Source organism: Halyomorpha halys, unplaced genomic scaffold (genome assembly GCF_000696795.3).
Source record: "Halyomorpha halys isolate HHAL.00 unplaced genomic scaffold, Hhal_1.1 Scaffold104.1, whole genome shotgun sequence".
NCBI lineage: Eukaryota > Metazoa > Arthropoda > Insecta > Hemiptera > Pentatomidae > Halyomorpha > Halyomorpha halys.
This window is the reverse complement of record NW_027107578.1, coordinates 1722402-1737771: the sequence shown is the minus strand read 5'-3', so window position 1 is coordinate 1737771 and position 15370 is coordinate 1722402. Positions and strand designations below refer to the sequence as shown.

Here is a 15370-nt window from a genome sequence, read left to right as displayed (position 1 = left end):
TGTCACAAATCAAATCATCCATCAGGACCTCAATGTCCCCTATGTTGCCGATTTGGCCAGAACCAGATACCAATCCTTCCATAATAAACTTCCAACCACCCAAACCAACTCGTTTCTAACCTGGCTTCTCCTTCACTACCTAATAATGCTCATAGACGTCTGAAAAGAAGATGACATCGAGATCTTCTCCTTTAGAAATGTTTTTGGAGTTCAATCAATAGGTAGATTCTCTACATGTTTTTATCATGTCATAATATCACACAGCAAATTTACTTGATGTGTATATATGTATACAGTTGTAAATACCAATAAATAAATTATTAAAAAAAATTTTTAAAAAAATTAGGGAAAATACAATTAAAGATTCTCTCTTTTAGGAAAATTAATTGAAAAGGAGTAATTTTCCTAAAAGGAAGAACCTTTTATTGTTTTTTTGTCAAATCTAGTGGAAATGTACTTAGCACCCCTGTGAAGTAAGCCTTCGATATTAAAAAAACATGTTCAAAGGAATTTAACTGAGCCAAATGGAATGAAAATAGCATTTGCTCACTCTCTAGCTTGTCACAGTTAATAGATTCACATATTTCGAAAATGCATGAGGCCAGAACTTTTTTGTTTTTTATAGTTAAAATATAATGGGTTATAATATATCCACATTTAACCAAAATAGTCCTAATATATAAAATCATAGTTTCTCAATACACTATCTAACACTGTGAAATAATGTTTCACAAGCTCTGTTGGTTATTCTTTAGATTCTTTTTTAAAAAAAAAAACCTCTAGATCCTATAGAAACTTTCAAATCATTCAAATCCTTAGAGCAGTAATTCCCCACTGGGGCTCCTCGAGCCTCATTTGGGGATTCTATGAAATAATTTAGGACTGGGCCATTCCACGTCAACCAAACGCCAGATTTGAACCTAACCATCTCAAAGTTTCTTCAGATTTTAAGAAGTTACCCTGATATTTCTTTGCTTTTGCTTATACGACGGATAATTTTTAATAAATGATAATGTAGGGATTCCCTCATTTTACTACTTCTGCCAAAAGGATTCCGCCATTTTCCCAATTTTACCAAAAGGTTTCTGCCATTTTCCTTCTTCTACCTAAAAGTTTTCTCTAGCCAAGAAAGGTTAGGAACTACTGCCATATGCAATATTCCTTTAATATGAACTCTAAGTTCCTCAGGCAGAAAAGCGAAGGATTTGGTTTGATTATAAGATTATTTACATTTAAACTTACCCCATAGATAAAGTTATTTTAGTGATAAATTGATATATTTTTCTTCATAATTTTAGCCCATTAGCTTCTTTTACACAACAGACGGGTATGAGTAAATACGTAAATAAGGTATGTGATTATAGCTACGATGCAGTATTACTTCCTAAAACCTCACTCCCTTGGCATTATAGCAATTGTTTATAGCTAGGGAGTGGGAAAATCAGTTACCGTTTAAGTGGTTGCTATCAATCATTTATATTTATTGTGGTTTTTAAAAACTCTCCATCCTCCTAAACAACGAAATAGAAACTAAAAAGCTACTTGTGTATATTTGAAACATCAACTTATTAAAATACTATAACTATGTAGGGCAGTTATAGCCACTAGAGTATTTTCGACGTAAACTGTAAATACTGCTAATACTATCTCTTATTCGATATATTTGGTTTCTCATTACATATATTTTAATTTTTTAAATTCATATATAGTGTATTATAATGTACAGTTGTAAATAGAAATAAATAAATATTTTTAAAAAATTCATATATTAATGATTATTAACGATTATGAAAGCTCAGTTCCTTTATCGGGTATCAATATATACACTTATAATATCACTATACATTAATATAATAACAGAAACAGGTTATTTTAAAAAAGGATACGTATAGGCGTTAAATTGTATTCGTATCTAAAGTAACAGAATTAAAATATAAAATTATATAAGCAAAAATGAGAAATAAATACAAATAACAATATTATCATGTAGTGAACGTAATTCAATAATGTGGCTAAAAAATGATAACCTTAAAACATTATCACCTTTCATTTACCTTTCTTTTAACTATAATTATTATATTAGCCCCTTTTCTTTAATCTCGTATTTTTTTATGTATTACCTTTAAATCAGTTTAATTCTTGTTTCTGTTAATGTTTATTCAACTAGTACATATTTAATAATATTTACTTAAGCTTAGATCTTATTTTCTATTAATATTTCTTTAATTTTTATTTATTTATTTATTGCTATTTACAACTTTGCGTAACAATACATTTAGCAAATTTGATCTCAGTAATAATGGAGTGATACAGGCGTGTAGAGAAACTACACATTAGTAGCTCTCTAATGGGCTTTTCAGGAGCCCCGGAAGCAGGGTTAGAAACTAGTCGGTTTGGGTGGTTAAGGAGTTTTTAGTGGAAGAAATGATATTTGGCTTGGGCTAGATCGGTTACGTACGAAGCATTAAGGTCTTTATGTATGATTTTATGTATTCCTGAAAAGGTAAGGAGCATTGAGGATTTTGGATTCTAAGGATTGGATACGAGAGGAATTCGAAGGTTCAGTGGAGCCCCAAAGCTTAACTCCATATGCCCAGATTGGCCTTATTACAGTCATGTAGATCAGCCTTTTGTAATGTGTTGGAAGTTTAGACCGATTGTCCAGTAAGTGCTGTAATAGTCGAAATCGACGTGCAGTTTCCAGTCATTACAGTCCTCACACAAGGATTCCAGATTAGTCGTTTCTCCAGATGTAGTCCAAGGTAGCGGATCTGTTCGACAGAGTCCTTTAATTTATACTTGTATTTTTATTAAATAGTTCCATATATTGCCAGCAGTTGTTTTCACTTTATCTAAGATATTTTGGTAACTTAAGAATCTTCCATCAATGCACTTTTCTTTTGCTTGGAGCCTGGTATCTGTCGGTACGCCTCATATATTTTACAATTAATTATACCTGTTTTCTACTATATCCTTATTATTTCTACCTTATCTACGTTATTAAGTTATGTTCACTATATCAAATTATAGTCGTTTGTTTTTAATTCTTCTTTAATTCTGTTTTTTTTCTTACACATTTAACTAACCACATATTCTTTCTACCACAATTTCTTTCTATTTTTTTTTCATTACTTTAATTTTAAATAATTGAAAAGAGAAATAATTAGCTCCAAACTTATATTTCTACAACAATGTACCCAGCATACAATGTGTACAAATTCACATTGTATGCTGGGTACACTGTTGTAGAAACATAAGTTTGGAGCTAATTAACAGCCTTTTTCAGATACTAATTAGGTATCTTAAGGTGAGACCCTCTTTGACTACAAAATGGAAGAACTCCTTTTGAAGGACCGAGAGCTGAATGAGCACTATCTGGACAGGCTATCATTGGCTGGAAATTGGCTGTTATTGAGGTCATTGGAGGGGAGTCGACAAAGAACACAAAGCCACTGTTTCTTTGGTTGGGGCCTATCTCTGGTCGGGGCGGGCTAAGAGTGGCCCGCATCTGAAAGGGTGCTCAATGAACCTATTCTATTTAGCAGCACCCTTTCCAAGATATATCGCTTCGCAACGCCTCTTTTCTCTACACCGGCGGTGAGGGTTCTTGTCATCTCTGTCCGTTTGTTTGCAGAAGAATAGCCGTCCAACAACACAACAATGATTCCAAACACATTTGCTTTGAATAAAACATACAACACTACACATAACCAATGCGCTTGTATTAGATTGATGAAAAAAAAATAATAAAAGGTAATTAGTAATTGCAGAAGGTAAAAAGAAAAGAAAACGAGTAATATGCATGACATTTCCAAAAAAAAAGTTTCCAACAATTGATCCGTTCTAAATAAAATTTCCGAAAAAAAAATTATGTTTAAATCTTTAAATTTTTTTTTTTTATTTTAATTATTTTTACTTCCACATCACCGAAAGTATGGATGCTTAAATATGTTTCCATAGAATTTAAAATGTTCAATCTCATGTTTCATTTTCGACCCAAAGGAACGAATTCAGTTCTAGATCATAGTCAAATTTATATTCGTACTAAATATATCGCTGGAGCCTTTATGAAATTTTGATTAAATTTTCAGGGATTCTGCTAGTTGCAATTAAGTTGGTCCTAAGTCCATTCACCGATGTATTTTTCTCGGCACAGCTCTTTTTCGAAAACGGTTAGTCAAATTTCTTCCAAATTCGGAAAAAAAAAAAAAAAAAAGAAGAAGATGTTAGGGATTTCTGTAAAAATGGTCTTGAATTAATTTTATCAAATTCCTAAAACTACTTTCGCCTCATCATAGATAGATGTATTTTCTTAACAGGAAAGTTTCAAAAAAGATTCATCTCGTTAGATTTTATTCAAATTTAATAATATAAAATGTACTCATAAATCCTAAACTATAGGTAATTGAGTACATTCCTACGGATTTTTTTTTTCAATTAATAATATTTGATATTACAGCAATTTAAATGTACTTTTTTAAATCCTGCTCGTAAATAGCAAACACTTTGTAAAATACAGGCCCACACACTTAGCCCTAATTACAGTGTTCATTATTTATATTGTTTATGTACTTAAAGCGTTGTTTATTTTAGCAGGACTTGATAATATTCAGCTTTCAAATTTTTAATAAGTTTGAGCAAATATTTAGGGTGTCGACTCGAGAATACACATGCTATGCACATCATGCCGTGTGAGATAAGTTAAATCAATATTAAATTTATATATTATTTTAATTAGGTATTTAAGAATGTACTTAAATGTACTTTTTTAAATCTTGCTCGTATATCGCAAACACTTTGTAAAATACGGGGCCACACACATGGCCCTAATTACAGTGTTCATTATTTATATTGTTTATGTAATTAAAGTGCTGATTATTTTAGCAGGACTTGATAATATTCAGCTTTCAAATTTTTAATAAGTTTGAGCAAATATTTAGGGTGTCGACTCAAGGATACACATGCTCCATGCGTGCGAAGTGCAACAGCTTAGGATCCACGAGAAGGTGCAGACCTTACATCGCTATTGATCAAATGATTCCAACCGCAGATGGTAGTATATGCAAATCAGTGCACAGCTTGCTATTGGTTATGACCCCTCTCCCGCTATTAAATCAAGGTTATTTCCGATGCAAATCTCATGAAATGTTTCCCGATCAGAGGGTAGGAAACACAAGGTTTGGCAAGATCTTTGTGTTTCAATTTTTTATAGAATTAGTGCTTCATACATATATAATATTATAAAATATAAATAATATATAATACTTCGCTGAGTCCACAATTTCATAGTAAAATAAAGGTGAATGTTTTTTGTCTCACCCTTCTATTAATTTTATTATTTCAAACAAAAACATAATACAATAATAATAATAAATATAAATACTTGTACATAATACATAGTACATAATACATAGTACATAATAAATATAAATGTCCTTTCTTTGCCTGAAGGGCATTTTAAGGTAGATTGTGGGATCCGCTGTGTGCAGGGGAGCATTGTGGCGCTTACTCCCCGTCTGCGTTGTCACGAGTGGGAAGGGACCTCTCCACTAGTGATGAATGATTTGGTTTACAACAGTGCCTTGCCACCTCCCAGGTTTTGGTTGGGAGGGGGGTAATCTCCCGGAAGATTGGGTTTGCACAAATGAAACATGATATTATTATGCCATTAAATCTCAATTAAATTTCATGCTAACAGCCCTGATGAAGTCTAGAAATTCTAGTCGAATCGTTGGCAAGATTAAATGAGTTATTTAAACTTATTTGTGCTATATTTTGACCACACCCACCAATCTTATCCTCATATAATCACATATAATTCATCCACGGTCAACTATCTCTCATCATTAAAAAGTAATTCTTGTTTAGCTGTTAACGAAGTACAAGAAAGAATCAAAACGCAGGTGTCGAAAGTATTCTTAAATACATAATTAAAATAATATATAAATTAAATATTGATTTAAGTATATATAAATGGAATATATAAATATAAGGTTGGTAAACATATTTGTTATATAACACATTTTAGACTGCGAGGCATTCATTTAATTAATTTATTAATTATGTTTCGACTTTGTAGAACTAAATAATAATTTTTTTTGTTTAGATCATTTACATATCGATGATTGCACTTCATAATTACTGTTTAAAATTATATAAATGTTCAATTAAACTGAACTTGAATGCAATAGAAGCTAGGAAGTCCTAATAGATAGCCCCCAATGCTTAGGGCTGTATCTAGATTTTATTGTTTGATTCCATTTTTATTTTAAATTTCTTTAAAAAATGTATGCACACTTAAATATGTCTATAATCCCGTCTATGAACAATATTACCTACTCCTTTGAATAAATAAGAACTTTCTCACTGTGTAGCACTGTGACTTCAGAGATTGGCTAGAAACTCGCGGAAATTCAAACAAAACAGTCTGTTCATTTGCAGGGAAGTGGAAGGAGAATTTGTAGGCTAAGGCAACAATAAACGTGCAATATTATCTCACATTTTCTACATAGTCCGGACTCAGTAAGAATACTTGGTCGAATGACTATTTAATTTGATGAACATTATTTTAAGGCTTACTCAAGGACATGTCGGGGAATGGTTATGAAATGAGTATTTAGAAACTGTAACAGCCTCTTTAAAAATGCATCAATCCAGGTGGTGGTTATGTCAAAAATAGAAAATTATTCAAAATTGAAAGTTATTTAATTATTATTAGGAATTACCTGAACCTTGCTTTTAACTTTACCCCCTTGTACACAGGGTTAACTGCCCAAACTGAAAACACGAATTAAGTATCTCTAAACGTGAAAAAAAATCTTCTGAAAATATGTCGCTTAAAGCTTTGTTAAGGAGATATTTACGTCTAAAGATCTTTATTTTTATGTATTCACGCCATTTTTCAGTTAAGGCGCTTTCTAAATATTACTCCATTTAACTTAAGTCTTCTCTTTCCCTTTTAACCAAATATTTCAAAAGTGATAGAGGATCGTCACTCCCTGGGGGTCTTAGTGGGGCGGGTCTGGTCGGAAAAGATTGACTTTTTTTTGTGTTATGCTCTCCTCAGAGATGAAGTGCGATTGTGACATGTCGTACATTGACCAACCCACTTACTATAGTTGTCTGTTTGAAAAGCCAGATTATTAAGACTATAGCTATGTTAAGATTTTTTTTTCGTACCCTTCATTAAAAAAAAAATAGTAAGATTAGTACTGATCTCCTAAAAACTTTTTTCTAACTTTCCTATTAGTTTGATTATCTCAAAACAAAACCAATACATAATACAAAAATTAGAATATAGATATATATGTTTATTATGCATACATATTCTTATTTATTTGTATTCTATATTGGTTTTATTATTAGTAAAATTAATGGGAGAGTGAGAAAAAAATGTTAAGATCAGTACTGATCTTACTATTTTTTTTTTTGTAAATGAAGGGTACGAAAAAAAAATGTATAGGAAATATTTACATCTAAATATCTTTATTTTAATGAATTGAATGTGATAATAAAAAAAATAATGTGTTCCGACTGTTAAAGCCCAAAAGTATATATTTTTTTTCTTTAGTTTAATTTTATTTACTTCCAATTGGTGTTTTAATTTTTGTTAATTATAAGTTTATTTTTTGTTTTTAACCATAAGTTATGTCGTATTTGGTTACTTATTATTTAATTAATCATTGTATAAAGAGAGTTGATTTTGTTTATATATATATATCAAGATATTTTCTTTTCTTTCATTACACACCTTTATTTTTTTATAACAACAAACCAGCAACAGTTTTTTTTTATTTTGTCTATATTTTAATTCCAATAAATTTGTATACCAATTCGGAAGGTTTGTATTCTCTATTTTTTTTCTTTATTATTTTTGTGTTTATAATCTTTTCAGGTCCTCCGTTTTATTTTTTTTATTATATCAACGAACCAGTGAATAATTTTTTATGGGGAAGAGGTACGTTGTTTTCATTTAAGAAAAGCCCCTCGCCCCAACACCGACTACTTTATTAGAGAAATATAAAAATTAACATTCATATTAAATGTTCAAGGAATTACCCTTGAGCATTAAGGCAGGCTCGGCATCATTCTTCAACAGCAGCAGTAGCCGAAGACCACATGATTTGGGTTTGGATAGTTGAACACAGATCGAGTGCCGTTCTTCTGTTGTATAAGCGTCTTTTTTTTCTTTGGACCCGAAAAATTGTTTTCCGTTATTTACAATATTCCAGTGGAAGAAAGAAGCTGTGCCTTTCTCAGTGCTTAGTGTAATCACTTTGAGCAACATTTAATATAAACATTAATATTTAAATTTCATAAATAAAGTAGTTGGAACATATTAATTTATTTATTATGATCTAAATAATCCATAAAAATGACAATTTAGACTTGAATATCTCATAAACAAAGCGTTACAGAATATACCCCTCATAGGGATTTTTTTTCTAGTTTTGAGATCTTTAATTTCAGCTTTCAATTCAATGTTAACCAAATCGAAACACAAAACTCTACTATATTAAATAAAGGAGTAAAAAAAAAAAATAATTTATTCAGGGCTGGTAAATAATTGCCAAACGTGGGTAAATTTGATCAGAATTAACTGACCTACAAATCTAATAGGGCGGTGGTTGGGAGTCAGTTATGTAAATGTGCAGGTGGTCGGATTATCCCAGGAGGGAACAACGAACTCCTCACTCCCTCCCCAATCTCCCCACGATACGGAGGAAAATTAATCCCGGATGAGCGGGAGTGAGCATATGAAGAGGTGAATGTATTTAAAGATTTCATTTGTATGTTAATAGCTGTGTTCAAAGCCGGCACCTCTGCCGCTGGCGTTTCAATCATTCTTGCTGTTGAATAATAGCGCTGTGCTCTGATCCGAGTCTTCTCCTCCGCTCCATATCCTCGCTTCTCGGTTCGCTCTATGGAGTTGAGTGTTGGCCAATCTAGCTCCTTATCTAGGGTCGGGAGAATAAGACGAGGATGAACTTTGAATAAAGAAACTTCCCCTGTTTTAAAATGGATACTATTTTTTTATAAAAATAAAAGTTATATTTTTTTACTCCTTAAAAATATAGAGTAGAAAAGAGCGAAGGTCTTATTTCAGTGGTGCAGATCAGTTTCTGGAAGATTATGTTCTTAAATAAAATGCAAATTTATTTATATGTTAATGTAGTCTGCTTTACAAAATCCGTAAATTCCTTCCTCCTACTTACTTTCTCATCATCCGTTTCTTTCTCACTGATAGATTATTCCAAGTGAACCAAAATGATTCCTATTCATCCCTCCATTCTCAGTCCGTAGGTGTTCCTTAAGGTAGTATCCTCGGTCCCATCCTCTACACCGTCTACACAGCTGACATCCCAACCAATCCTAACAATGCCGTATCCAACAACGTATGCCGACGACACAGTTAATAATAACCCTTAAAATTGCATCCTAAACTCTCCAATCCCATATCACAGCCCTCGAAGAATGGTGTCCTAATTGGAGGATTTAAATAAATCCTACTAAATACCATCAAATCACCTACCCTTCGTCGTAAACCTATCTAATGCACTATAGTATACTTTAATAATGTTGCTCTAACACCTGTCGAACAGAAACGCTACCTTGGGCTGCAACTGGATAAACGTTAACATGGAATCCTGACACAAGACTGAAAATACAGGAAACTGCACGTCGATTCCGACTATTACAAACGGTCTAAACTTTCAATCCATCACAAAAGACTGATATACATGACTATAATAAGACTAATTTGGACATACGGAGCTTTGCAGCTCCACTAAACCTTCGAATTTCACCCGTATCTAATCCTTATAATCCAAAATCCTCAATGCACCTTACTTATTATTTCACAAATAATATTATACATAAAGACCTTAGTGTTCCATATGTAACCAATCTAGCCCGAATCAGATTAGATTATTCTTATTATAAACTCCTTTACCACCCAAACCCACTAGTTTCTAATCCTGCTTCTACTTTCATTCCTGACAATCATCCGAGGCGCCTGAAAGGAAGATGGCCTCGAGACCTTCTAATGTAGAAATAATATTAGAGTGCTATCAATGGATAGTTTTTCTATATGCCTACACCACTCTGTTATGATGTGAGATTAAATTTATTGAATTTATTTTTATATAAATATCATAAAATAAATTTTTAAAAAATTCATTTTTTAAAATAGGAATATAAATTCTGTGTCATACTAAGAATGGCCGCCTGACTCATTAAAATAACCTGTAGCAACTCCTGATATGTTTGTGTCCCTCAAAAAGTTCGTAAGGACGGTGTACCAAATAAAAGCAGCTTGATTAATAGAACTCAGCAGCAATACAACTTTGTGTAGTGATGAGAAATAAGAGTGTATAATAATGTATGTAATATTTATGTGAAGTTACTGCTAGCCCGGTTTGGTAGCAATAGTTCTAGTTGCAGGCAACCCATTGGCTTCGTGATCGAAAGTAGTACCCAATTATTATAAAGATTAAACAATGTCTTACTTTGTACAAGAGATATTTGGACTAACGTAAGTGCAGTCCTGAACCTGGCTAACTGTGATGCAGGAGGCTTGGTCACCGAGTCTGATTTTATCTTATTAATATGTTAGGCACATTAGAACGCATCGCTGGTATAGGGTTACCCTACGGTACTTAACGGTACTTGTAATTTTTTTATAGTCGTTACACTGTATAAAAAATAGGGCAGTTTCATGCCTAGATGTCAAAAATAGGAAAGTAAACATGTATGAAACCGAATACATTAAAGAATCTAAAACAATCGAAAGTAACAACGTAATTACATAACTGCATCGGTTGAGTATATATATATAAGCAAGTAGAACAGACTGGGTCAGTAGTTGAGGAGTCCTCGCAACAATGAAACCTACTCTACTTACACTCTCGGCCTGCCTGGTCTTCGCTATGGCCAGCGAGCATAGCCCGTCCCACAGCCACTACCATCACGTCAGGACGGACATCATCACCAAGGAGGAGCCTGTCCCTTACCCGGTCGAGGTAATCAAGCATGTACCTTATCCGGTCAAAGTACCAGTAGAACGTCCAGTGCCTTATCATGTCGACAAGCCTTACCCAGTCAAAGTGGAGAAAGAAGTGCGTGTACCAGTACATGTTCAAGTACCTCAGCCATACCCTGTCTACAAAGAGGTCAAGGTTCCAGTCAAAGTAACCGAGGAAAGACCAGTGCCATATCACGTCCCCAAACCGTACCCAGTTACTGTGGAGAAGAAGGTACCTTACCCGGTCGAGAAAGAAGTCCACGTACCAGTAAAGGAATACGTCGAGGTACCTAAGCCGTACCACGTACCGGTCCTAGTCGAGAAGAAAGTTCCTTATGTCGTAGAAAAGAAAGTGCCAGTTCAAGTCCAAGTTCCAGTTGAGAAGCCTTACCCAGTCGAAGTACCCAAACCGTATCCAGTGACAGTAGAGAAGAAGGTACCTTATTTCATTGAAAAGAAAGTACCGTACCCTGTCAAAGTTCCAGAGTACGTCAAGGTACCAGTCCCTATTCATAGTGAACATTATTCCAGTTATGGTCATTCTTCGTATGGAGGTTTAGAACATCACCACTACTGAAAGAGAAACGTTCTGGTGTATGTTTAATTGGGTACAGCAATAAACGCTGTTTAAAGCTGCTATATTGTTGAAACGTTAGTTTGTATATGTTGTAAATAATAAATAATATTTAGAACAGTTAATTTTTTCCTTCATTTTCCTTATCTTACCTTATTGTTGAGAATTATCATTTAGTAATATGAACTAATAATGCTTTGAAGGAATTATTATTCATTTCTATTCTATATTATATTAGGATAACGATAGAGTGTAAAGTTTGATTTGGTAGATACATTTACTGTTGAAATAAAATTATTATATTTTCCGAAACTAAAAACTTGCACGATCATAAATTATGATTATCTATGTTGTAATAGTTAATTTTTATTTAATTTTACTTGCTAAGTCATCCATGATCGCTATTCTGAGAGTTGACTGACATAGAAACGTTAGTAAAAAGTAGGTAGATATTACTCTTTAATGTTTTAATAGGTTTTATTAATGAAAAATCACATAAGCTGCCACAATTAAGAGCAATAATATTAGGGATGGTAGAATTCATTAGAACTAATTAATAATAATGACAGTAAAAAAAGGAGTAAAATATTATTATTTTTATTAAACAAGAATGGTATAATTCAATATATATATTTTTTTTATATCTTACAATTAGCATTAATGATCCGTATTTTTTATGATTAAAATTGTTTAGTTTTCCTTTATTAGATTTTTAAATTTTAAATGTAACTTTATTATACAAAGGAAGTAAATATTATAGATCGAACCTGAAAATCTTATAAATTGAAAAAAATGTATGCCCCGTGTATAAAATTTAATTAATTTTCATCCTTGTTTAAAGAGGTCGTGAAAGGGTTTCCAATTTTCCTCAAATGTTGGAACAAAAACAATTATAAAAAAGGAAAAACAACGGAAATACCAAAATACATGGAAACGTAGAGGTGAGAGTTATGCTTGTTATTTTATCTTGTCCCAAATTAACCGAGGCGAAACGTTTGCATGAATCATTCATGAAGGCTTCAGTGACGGTATATACACGCGTGTACAAGATCAGTAATGTTCACGAATGGCTGTTCTAGTAGCTTACTCGAGCTAGCCTATTTGTATAATAATACCCATGTAGTAAAAGTTACTTTTAAGATATAACGCTTATTAATATTATCTTTACAGACATGGCAATATGGCATGCACAAGAGTACATTGTCCATATTTTATTGAAATCCAAATTAGTTTTAAGTTTGAAAGGTTTGCTATAGTAACTTTAAAAAACGTTTTATCTGCTCAAACAAAATGATATTTCCAAGGGTGTAGGGTGTGCTGGAGCATTCAAACAGAAGAAATTTAGAGGATATCTCATAAAAATCGAACATCAAGAACACTAACGCACCGCAATAATAAAACCGAAAATCTTCAAATCGTTGGTACTTTATGACCTAAACTATTTTATTTTTATCGAATTATCTTCAAATGTATGGCTATTATTTATTTAGAAAAGAAATAACATATCAAATGTTAGAAAAAAAATTAAATTTATCGAACCACCCTATAACAATAAATTTGGTATATGTTACCATATCTATTCAATCCCTTGAAGAACTTATAAATAAATCAACGACAAAAAAAAAATAAATATATAACTGGGGACATACTTATATGATCTCTAATAATTGATTTTGATTCGCCAAATGACTATATCTGCCTGTATTTTTTTAAATACATGCATTATTTTCCACATAATTTAATTATTATAATACAATTAGAATTAGCAATGTATATGTGTGCTTAGTAATAGATATCATTGGGTCCTTACTTTTGTCATATTTTGTATTATCTTGTTTTATTCTCGTCATTATATTAATTAAATAATTGTAAATTTGCAACTTTATTATTTATTTCAATATCCTTTCAGTTATTTTTATTATTATTTTTTAATTTAATTTTTTTATAAATTATTATTTGATTTTGATTTTTCACTTTATTTTATTTTTTAGTAGTTGTAAATTAAATAATTAGTTCTATCATTTGAGACCAATTCATATTGTGCTAATAGCTAAAATCAGCTGAAAAAACTATATATTTTCTATTTATATAGATTTCTTTACTTTTATTGTCCACGTATTCACTCCTTTCACCGTTTTTAAAATCTATAATGAATTTACTATAAGATTAAAAACAATAAGTAGAGAGATACAGTTTTGTTATACAACAATAGTATACATAACAAAGTAAACTAGTAAACAAATTTAAGATTATTTTCTAGAAATATTTTGTAGATCTTACGATTGATTTTCAAGCAACGACCACGAAGATTTTAGATAAAGTTGCTTTATTTTTTCTGTTTTTTTAACGGTACTGCTAACTTCTTGGAACTATTTTCATTTTGATCAGATAATGAGGTTGTGTGGCCAATAGCATCAGATTGTTACCTACAGCAAAACGATTGCCTAGTAATTTTATTCCTAATTTTCTTAGATCGTACCTAGTTTTTCTTTTTTCCTTTTCGTTTTGCCTGTTCCCTGTTCCAACTTGTATTAATCATAAATTAGATGGTGGTTTTCCAGGGTTCCCAATAGCCACTGGGAGGTGTTGACCTATGGATAACCTGCTTCAGGAAAAGAAATATAGATCTTACTGAACATCGTGACCTTGAAATGCCATAATCTATAGATCTAGACCGATTTGTCGCTGATATTATTCTGCTGCAAAATGAACCTATGGTTCGTAGGAATATGGGATGGAGTTATTAACTTAAGCAATAAAATGTATATAAGAAATCCACAGAAAGTGGCCAAGGATCTTTATGGTCGGTAATTCCAACCATATATTTCTAGCTCCGAGGAAAAAGACAATTCCCTGACTTCACAGGATAGCAGTTCGAGCATTTTTTCTTCTTCTCAATAAAATTATATTTAATATTTTTTCAAAAACATCTAATGCATGCAAGATAAAAATAATTTTGTGCCCGGAAGTATAGGGCTATCATTTGTGAAATTTACAGGCGTGAAGATTGTACAGACCTTTCTCTTTGATTGAGAATGTACTAATTATTGATTTTAAGTAATTTAATTCTTCTTGCAATCGTTCAAGAAGATTGTCTTTTATACCTCTGGCTAAAGGAATAACTGTTAAATAAAAGTGTGTAATAATAATAAAATTTGTAAAAAATAACAGTGAACTTTACTACTTTAATAACGGTGTAATTGAAATACAGATATATGAGAAAGATGGTCAGGGTGGTGGTTAAGAAAGTTGAGCTGAAATGTAGGTTTCAAATAAATAGTTTTCATTATTATTTCTGTTTGTTTTTTTTTATTATCATTATACCATCTTCCTTCAATTTAAAAAATAGAGCCTTCCAATATATACTGAACAGTTTTTACCTTATTTTTTTTTTAAATACTTTTTATTTATTGATAGATATTACAATCAACACAGTTGTGGGCAATAGGTAATAGTGATGAATGATCACATTCATAGTAAATTAAAATAAAATAAAAATAAACATAAATAAAGGAATGGAAAAAAATATCTCTTAAAATATGTATAAACAGAAGGATAAACAAAATAAACATAATCAAACTATGTGTATAAATAAAATAACATAATGATAAAATAATATAACCTCTAGTCACATTTAAATTTTTATATAGAATATTTACACAATCGACCTGAGGATCACTGAGCCCACTCTATCCCCCACGTGTGAGGGGTAGAGCAGAGCTCAAAAGATCCCAGCGCATCCCTCTCGCCGCATCACTGGTAGTGAGCCAGTG

At 31.8% G+C, this 15370-nt stretch overlaps 2 protein-coding genes across 3 annotated transcripts in view; one reads left to right on the top strand and one right to left on the bottom strand.

Annotated features, from left to right (window-relative positions):
• The window catches only part of LOC106677602 (uncharacterized), a 938458-nt gene that overhangs the window by 210277 nt on the left and 712811 nt on the right, over positions 1-15370 (bottom strand). The window lies entirely within an intron of this gene.
• Positions 10884-11644, top strand: LOC106677606 (uncharacterized). The gene has a single exon (XM_014415635.3). The coding sequence runs from the start codon at positions 10884-10886 to the stop codon at positions 11598-11600; it is 717 nt and encodes a 238-aa protein (XP_014271121.2). The 3' UTR covers positions 11601-11644.

Coding starts and splice junctions, on each gene's coding strand:
- LOC106677606 (XM_014415635.3), top strand. CDS start 10,884: ATGAAACCTACTCTACTTACACTCTCGGCCTGCCTGGTCTTCGCTATG.